This window comes from Morone saxatilis, unplaced genomic scaffold, assembly GCF_004916995.1.
Source record: "Morone saxatilis isolate NCDOM2014 unplaced genomic scaffold, NCSU_SB_2.0 Contig9, whole genome shotgun sequence".
In the NCBI taxonomy this organism is placed as follows: domain Eukaryota; kingdom Metazoa; phylum Chordata; class Actinopteri; family Moronidae; genus Morone; species Morone saxatilis.
Genome location: NW_023340268.1, coordinates 9214277 through 9223355, shown reverse-complemented (window position 1 = coordinate 9223355; position 9079 = coordinate 9214277). Strand labels below are relative to the sequence as shown.

Genomic DNA, 9079 nt, shown 5'->3' with positions numbered 1-9079 from the left:
GTGAGAGAAACCGCTGAATCTCTGTTGACTGAGAGTTAGAGATTGAAGACAGCAGGTTTGGAGCTCCTCACTGTAACACTACCGCCTGCCAGTGGAAATGATCGAGTAATTTAAGGTCAGTCTTTGATTTTAGTCTCGTTGTGTCAAGAATCTTGTTCGACTTGTCCTGTCTGTTCACTAACTTTTACGCTGAATGTCGCTAAGTAGCTTGAATTATTGTGCCTATTGATTATGTCTTCATTTTTAGTTAGTTTTCCACCCGGCCCGCCAAAACAACGAGATTATTTTACTCATGAAAACAGCTGTGAATACAAGTTGTGTCGACATTCATATAGAAAGGCAGTTTTTTAGTGCACAGTGTTACAACTAAAGGAAGAAAACAGGCAGTGGCTCATTTATATGTGTCATATACCAATTATATGCTATGTAAGACTTAGGCCACTTTCGTCTCTTTATCATTGTCTGGAATGGCTCAGGTCAGGAATGATTAGCTCATAGTTTTCTCACAAACCAGCCAAAGCCTAATAAATGTTGGCTGGTGCCCATTAAAGGTGCATGTCACCCATTTTAGGAGTCCACCCTCTTCCTGTGTGAACATGCACTGCTCTGTTTGTGATGAAATGAAATAAAAATGCAGATGACTGTGCAGCTGTGCAAAGTAGGACATGTATTTTTCTAGTTTTAAGGTAAGATTCTAGTGTTGCTAACAGGTTTGAACGCAAAAATATCCAAAATCAAAGCCTGACTTGTACACAAGAGAAAATGCAAAGAAAAATAACGTGCCAATAGAGTCATTGACCCATTTACTGTGAATGGGACTGTGCCAATTTTAAATTCATAACTCCACCGGGTTTTAAATTTAGAAGAGGTTGACACTAGCAGACCTGTGCACAGGAATCAAACGTGAATTCCTAAAACGACTTTCAATACTCTTTAAGTTTGTTACTTCTCTTAACCACTTCCATTTTGGAAGCAACTTTCTTCCAAAAGGTCTTTTTCGGTTCTTTAAAATACCTGATTGTTTGCTACGTTGAAGCTGCATCGTCTCAGAAATATATGAAGACAAACTTGTGTGTTAGACGTTCCTGGACAGCCTCTGGATGTCTGCACGGAGGCTCCTCAAAGCTAATACTGATGGTAGAGTTATTCCACTCTGTGCTGTTTTTCTACTGAACTTCTAGATGGATTCTCTCGTTTTCTGCTGTTTGTCTCAGTCTCACATGCATGCCATCTGCGCTTTATTAAGTGTGTGTGTGTGTGTGTGTGTGTGTGCAAGAGACTGTCCTGCCAGTTCATTTGTGTCTGATGGTGGACACTGGTTGAGTTTATGAGAAGTGCAAACACTCACTTCTGCGTGCACATGCTATTCCAAAATTAGAGGCTTTGTGGGTGAATAAATGACTTAAGTTTGTGTGTGTGTTTGTTTCCGTGACACAGCAGGGTAGTTAGTCAGAGGCCGGAAAGGCCTGAAGAAAGAAGGAAAGAAAGAAAGAAAGCGTGACGAAGCTGAAGAAAGAAGAGAAAATGGCAAAACAGAGAAGGGGACAAAAAGGAGAGAACACAATTATGTGATGAAAGAGGAGGTGAAATGAAAAAAAGCAGGGAGGTGAGATGAGAGAGGAGGAGAGATGAAAGACATGAAAGAGAAGTGTTGTGAAGAAGAGGATGGATTTAACTGAGTTCTCTGGGTTCTGCCTGTAGCTGCAACTAATGCAAGTCAGATGTTTATTCTTGGATGGTCTGTCTGACCCAGATACAAAGACAGATAGGTAGGTATCAATGCTAACTTGTTAATTACATTGAAGAGAGGAATCATTATGTCTTCGTTTCACGATTCCTCTCTAGAACTTGCTCACCAATTAATGCAGCTGATCTTCTTTTTTCATGTTCAATTACAGTAATGGTAACTTGGTTTTTCCTGTCTGTGATTCTGATGAAAAAAGTGGTTTACTGCACCAGTGACCAAAACCTAACATCGGCGGTGTGGGTGTGGGTGTGGGTGTGTGTGTGATGCATATGCGTGTCTGCGTGTGCCTACCGGTGTGTCGACACACATCTGGAGGAAACTGCGGGAAAAGAGATTTGTGTATGTGGGTGTGTTGTGTGTGACGCTTTGAATAAGACCCACGATTCTGCTGGTTTTTATTAAGCTGATGTTATACTTCACTAGTTATATTGCTCAAGTTCTGCTTTTGTCATTTGGTAAACTCTGACTCAGATGAGATCAGCATCTGGTTTGGGGATCTTTTTTGAGTCATGGTCGAAATATGAAATCAATGAACCATCACCACAGCTCCTTTTGCCACTGTCATCATCAATATTGTCCAATTTTACCAGTGGTTCACTGTAATTATAGTAAGGGTGGGTGATACATATACAATCTTCTATCACAGTATATGTAATGTATATCATGATATAGTAAATTATCATTTGAGGAACGCTTTATAAATGAAATAACGGAGCAGATTGTCTGTTTTTGAATAATCAAGTGAATTAAATACTTGAATAAACAAGATATTAGATTTGCAATGTGACCTGCCATTACCTAATATAACCAGAGATATTGCTGAGATAGCTACTTCAGTGCAAATGGTATAGAAAACGTGTAGACAAATGTATATGATAATGATCTCATCTCATCTAAATGCACTTGTTGTGTGTGTTTCTGGCAGTGTGTGTGATGGCAGAGCTCCCGTCCGGACTGCTGGAGGCATGTGTAGTGGTTGGAGCCCCCAGTGATAAGCTTCGAGACGTATACCAGGTATGCATATGTATATATATATATATGTGTATATATACAAAAAGACAGCAGCAAAACCATGTCACACAAAGCAAATGCAATCAAACACAAGCATTTACACCATGCATGCTTCTAAACTCCAACTTCATTCAGTTACATCTGATTAGAGCTGCACGATATGGTAAAAACATCATACTGCGATTGTTTTTGACAGTTTTTGTGATTTCGATATGATTCACGAGGGTCATTGTTGCATCACAAAGTTAATTTTTACTAAAAAAACTATTAAAATCATGATGATTTGAAACTTTTGTAGGTCTGTCTTAAATCTGGAGAACAAGATAGGTAGGCCAGGGTATCTCTTCAGAACTCCAGTACTTCAATATAATACTGTTTTGTCACACATTTTACCGTTTATTGAAATAATTGCAGCTTCTGCGATTTGCATATGGTCATATTTCGACTAATTGTGCAGCTCTGAAACATTTCTGAGCCATGTGAATCACCGAATCTTTCCTTGTGCTTCAGCTCGTCTGTATTTGAGTCAGTACTTTTGCACCTGAACGGTTAATCTCCTCAGCATGAACAAACAGCAAGAGCATATTAATGACAGGTGCACATGGTATCTAACAGATAACACACACTCTTTGATATAGGTAATAATGGCATGCCATGAAGAAACTATTAAGAGATACAGTAAATACCTGATTAAGGTCAAATATAGTTTGACCTTATGGTATGGTGTACAACAGGAGACCTCATTACAGATCTGATTGGTCAGCTGCATTTAAAATGTTGTTATCAAAGCAATCTTTGTTCTTTTCTGCCTTTTTTGAATTGCAAAAAATATATTTTAAATGTGTTTATTTGAAAATAGCAACATTGTCTTTAAATACAGTCGTGGTTCGAACATACAAAACAGTTTCTTCGTCTTTTACTCACCTATTCATTCCTCACATCTTCATATTCACTCACACCTTTATCTGCAGAAACTGAATTGGTGGTAGCTTACAAAGTAATTATAAAGACATTAGAATAGATTTTACATTAGGCACTAACCCTAAATATTTCCAAATTATGCCATAGCTCCATCAGCAGGCTAAGTTAAACGAACTCCTCCCGCTGGAAGCTGAGGTACTACAGGTCCATGCCCCGCCCTTTGTTTCCAAGGAGACAAACTCCAGCCAGTCGATTGGTCCAGCTTTCAGTCGTGTCCAGAGGAGGAGGAGCTTCATCAAGAAGGTAAACAACCATTATTTAATGCGAAACGCTAAATACAACTTCATACGTTAATGGACAATATGACACCGTTCTAGTTTTTGGAAAAATGGCGTCCTTTTAGAGAACATTTAGGCATCTTTGTGCATCACATTCAGAAATAAAATCCATATTTGTTGTTCGTTTGCAGAAGAGGCGAGATCGGGCTGCAGAGGCGTTGCCTAATGGAGAAACAGGCAATCGTAGTGAAGTGGCCTCAGCAACAGAGGACATCAGTGTTCCAAAGGATCTGGACCTCATCGCCCTGCCGCAGCTGTGTTTCCCTGGTACAGTGTGTGATGAACGTAACATTACTGTGTACTGAATTGAATAACACACATCTACTTCTTCTGTTAATAGTTACCTCGCTGAGACCAACATGTTTTTTCGGCAGTACTTTTGCATCACTTGCTTCTTTGACATTACACGATCAAAAGCTGATAGCTATTGATCTAACGATATAATGTGATTGATGTTGCTGCTCTGTGGTTACCATTGTGGATCACCATCTTGGCAGTCTGGACCCAGAACAACGAAGGCCCAAGATCATAATCTTCATTCTTTATCTTGCTATGCTGGCTCACTAGCTACCGCCATTGAACACTATCTTGCGCCACAATGTAAGATTACGCATTGCCTTTTATTATAACGACAACATAGTCGTTTCCATGGTTACGACTTTTCCATTTTTATGTAAATAACACTGCAAAACCTGTTTCAACACCTCTCATTGTCACACGAGTCCTGAAATCAGGCCTGTTTTATGTTTCAAGTGGTGCATCTCACATTATCATCCACCTAATCAGAGACATTGAGGAGAGGTATTTGCTGAGCTCCACCCCTCTCACTCTTGCAAAGAACAGAGTGGTGTGTTGCTGTGTTGGGCCATTGACATTTATGTTGTGTGTAATTAAGTATGTAATGCTGCGTTCCTCTCATTTAGATTCCCATGTGAACCACTTGTGAGATTTCAAGTATGATTTCAGAGTTGGCACATGGCACACAGCTTAACTTTGCATCGTGCCCCATCTTTTGACTTCTTGGTTTCCATTGACTAGGTGGCCTCCAGTTAGCCAATGAGCCGAGAGAAGACACTTATCACTTCCTGGTTTTCACCGACCTTTTTGGGAACCGAACCCATGGAGTTGTTGTGCAGTACTACAGAGCTGTACAGGTACAAACACACACCCTCTCACATAAACAGAAAGAAAACATATGATTGAATCCAATGATTGCAGACAGTTTTTTTCTCACTCGCTGTCCGCCCTCTCAGTCCTGTCAGGAAGGTGCTCTCCAGAATGGCCACAGGTGGAATGCATCAAAGTGCCGTCTCTATACACCCTTTGCTGTGTGTGTCATCTCCAAGTTCCCCTACTATAATGCTCTGAGAGACTGCTTGTCATGGTAATACGTCCAATTAATTATAGAACTGATAATCGGTTAAGGTTATTTGATGACAAGTTAAACCCTTTCTCTGTTATCTCCCACCGCTGACTCCACCTTCTCAGCCTCCTGGTCCAGTTGCGGCCTGCAAGACAAGCTGACTTTGAGGAGACAATAAAGGAATTTTCAGCCAAGCTGTCCCTGGTACCTTTACCACCTCCTGGACAACTACATGTGGTCAGTCTGTCTCAGTTGATTTATCTATTAGGTTTTCTCTCACATTCATTCACTCATTCGGCCTGTATTTATCTCGCTGTGTGACCAATTTCAGTTACTAAATCTTTACTCTAATGAATGAATGTGTGTGTGTGTGTATATGTGTTTCTGTTTGTTAGTCCTTCAGCCTACGTCCCCTCCATGTGGTTCTTCCATCGAAGCAGGATCAGGAAAGCCCTGTTATTGACATCGACCTGCATCTACCTTTCCTCTGTTTCACGCACACAACACTGCTCCAGGTAATGCAGCACACAGATACTGGTGTTTTATGGCATATAAACTGGAGTAAAATATATTTATGTAGTCATACAAAGGTACTTTTTCTGAGTTGTATTTAATTTTGGTGTTCAGTTAAAAATATGAGGCTCTACTCTCTGTAGGTGCTGTCCTGTGTCCTTCAAGAGCAGAGGCTGGTATTCTTCTCTGCTGACTGGGCCAGACTCACTCTGGTTGCAGAGAGTTTGCTGTTGTACCTGCAGGTCAGTGAAGGAGGAGAATTGTGTCTTACAACTGCAGTAATTTATAATTTTAGAAATATTCCCTTATCCGTCTTTTCACGTGTCTTCTGGTCTTCTGCCGTCTCCTCCAGCCTCTGTCCTGGCAGCATCCCTATGTTCCTGTCTTGTCTAGAGGAATGCTGGACTTTCTCATGGCTCCTACAGCCTTCTTGATGGGCTGTCACATCAGTCATTTTGAAGAGGTTGCTGCAGTAAGTACAACCATTCTCCGCTCATGGTCAAGCTGCAGACGTTGTTTCTTATCAAGATCGAGGATTAAAGTTTTGGCTTTCTTGCTATCGACATATCTGACCTTTTCTTGCCTAACATGATGGGAGCAATATTGGATGTTTGGGGATTTTGGCTTCAAGTTAATATCCAAACTGTTATTACTCCCTATACGAGGGAGGAACTATCATGATTATGAATGAATCTTGTGTTTATTGGACCGAAATGATGCTTTTACAGGCAATAGTCAGAACCAGCTGAATTACTAGATAAACAAAGATTGCTTCAACTCTGTCCATTTCCCAGAGAGCCCAAGGCTCTTGGCCATTTACCTAACCAGATTTATTATAAGTTCTGTTTGTTGCTAGTGTGTGTGTAATTCAAATGACCTCTCTTTTTGTAATTGTCTTGGCTGACATACTCACATACAGTAGTTAACAGTAACTGTTTATTCTCCACTCAGTGTCTTACAGGACCTTAGTTCACATATTTAACAGTAGCTGTCTGTTGGTCTAACAGAGCAACTGTGTTCTGATGAATTGGACCCATTGTACCTACAATACGTGTGTGTGTGTGTGTGTTTATCTTTGTCTATAGGAGACAGAAGAACTAATCCTGGTGAATATTGATGATGGCATCATTCAGTCGTCATGGTCTGAAACCCTTGACCTACCAGCTATCCCTCTGGCTGCTGCGGAGAGCTTTATGTCAAGGTAACACACACACACACTCTCACACTCTCACACACACACACACACACATACACACACCAATATAAAAGTAAACTGTTGATTGTATGTTCTGTTGATTTTTTTATTTGTTTGTTTGTTTTACTTGAGTCACACTGTGTAAAATAAAACTATACACTACATTTGTGCCCAGAAACACTATTTAACTATGTGTCACCATTCATTAATGTTAACTAGAAATCACTTTAATCTACCTCTGAAATAAAATTACACTGCTAAATAAAATTACAAAGGGAACACCATTTAAATGTCTGAATTAAATAAAGGTCTTGGTGTCTGTGTGTGCAGGGCAGAGTCTCTCCAGCTTTACTATGACTTGGAGATGTGTCACCTTGGAGCGGGCACTGACGCTAATGCCCTGCGATGCCAACGCAGAGACTGGCAGACACGCCTCAACACACAGATACAAAACATCACTCTGGAACTAGTGGTCAACATCTTCAGGTAAATACACATAGAGATTCTAGGAAATACAGTGGTTAGTGTATAAGTTTGTGTTCAACACATTCAGATATATTAGACTAATTTGAGTCCAAATGAAACAGTTTATGTTTTGTCTAACTGTTCCTGTGTCTACACCAGAGGCGTCCAGGACTTTCTAAACCATGAACACCGAGTTTTTAACAGTGAGGAGTTTCTGAGGACCAGGGAGCCAGCAGACCAGTCCTTTTACAAGAAGGTACACTCACACATTTACATACACACACACATTTACATACACACACACATTAGCATACACATAGAGCACTCTTGACAGTCTTTGTTACATGTTGGTCTTTGTTGTTGTCCCCAGGTGTTAGACACTCATATCTTCCACTCATTCCTGCGAGACAGGCTGAACAGGAAACGGGACACCTTCAGCCACATGGACCAGAACACACGTAACCATGCACAGAGGTATGATGCCGGTGCGTCACAACTAAGGGGCAGCTGTAACCAGGCAACAGTGAAAAGTGCAAGCTAAGTAAAATAGTAGTAGTCAAACAATTTCTGTAACTAAAAATCCTTTCTCTAGCTATCTTTTTTCACTCGTCTGTTTCTGTCAGTTGTAGTGTGAACAACCAAGTGCAATGGTACACGGCTGCCCAACCAAGAAATGAATCAATTGTTTGCAGATTATTGGTTAATGAAAATATTCATTAACTGAAGCTCTGAAATCAGGAAAAACACAGCATTGATTCAGTTTTTAAACATTTCCGTTTGTGTGTGTGTTGCCAGGCTGAGGAAAATGAATAATAAGGAAACACTTTATTTGCTTATCGAAAAAGAAGGAACCTTCAGGTGATAAAGACACCATGTAGTCAGTGACTGGAATGGGTAATGTCCCCACAGCTATAAACATGAATCATCCGGGTTTATTGCTCAGATCGCACCCCCCATAGATACAAATGAGATTGTCTCCCCCTTGTCAGCACGACCTCAAAATGTGCCTTCTTGTGTCCCTCTCCAGGAATCGTGCCGTGACAGAGTCTCCTCGGCGTCCCCCCATGTCTGAACTGTCCAGGACTGGCTACACCAACTACACCAGCCCACACAACAGACTGAGCAAGAGGCTTGGAGCCAGCCTGCCTAACCTGGAGCAACCTGCCAATGACACCGTTTCTACCATCACCTCCAACAGACCAGCCTCCTTCAGGAAGATGACTCCTGATATCGGTGAGTGCTGATGAAGGAAAGGGATTAATGGAGACTGGGATGATCTAAGGAAATCAATGAAGAGTTGAACTGTTTTTAATTGTCTCTGTCTCCTTCCAGGGTTGAAGTTTCCTCAGAAAGCAGTGAAGGTTTTCCGCCTCCCAGAATTCCCCCCTCCGTTGGCTTATCATTATGTCCAGAACTATTACTCTGACATGGTTGCTTCCCTGGGAAGAGCTATTAACGCTACAGCACCTGATGAGTCTGCTCTGCTGGCCAGGTACTGTGAGGCAAAGAAACTGAAAGAGAACGTA

The 9079-nt window shown here is 41.0% G+C and overlaps 1 protein-coding gene across 1 annotated transcript in view; it reads left to right on the top strand.

Moving 5' to 3' along the window:
• Positions 1-9079, top strand: part of dennd3a (DENN/MADD domain containing 3a) — a 23606-nt gene continuing 14527 nt past the window's right edge. Inside the window, exons 1-16 of the mRNA XM_035681183.1 lie at positions 1-115; positions 2673-2761; positions 3827-3982; positions 4149-4284; positions 5056-5171; positions 5271-5401; positions 5506-5617; positions 5776-5895; positions 6037-6135; positions 6246-6365; positions 6979-7094; positions 7419-7574; positions 7713-7809; positions 7924-8027; positions 8581-8786; positions 8886-9045. Coding sequence (XP_035537076.1) covers positions 2681-2761; positions 3827-3982; positions 4149-4284; positions 5056-5171; positions 5271-5401; positions 5506-5617; positions 5776-5895; positions 6037-6135; positions 6246-6365; positions 6979-7094; positions 7419-7574; positions 7713-7809; positions 7924-8027; positions 8581-8786; positions 8886-9045 — 1910 coding nt within the window. The 5' untranslated portion in view covers positions 1-115; positions 2673-2680. The remainder of the gene's footprint in view (positions 116-2672; positions 2762-3826; positions 3983-4148; positions 4285-5055; positions 5172-5270; positions 5402-5505; positions 5618-5775; positions 5896-6036; positions 6136-6245; positions 6366-6978; positions 7095-7418; positions 7575-7712; positions 7810-7923; positions 8028-8580; positions 8787-8885; positions 9046-9079) is intronic.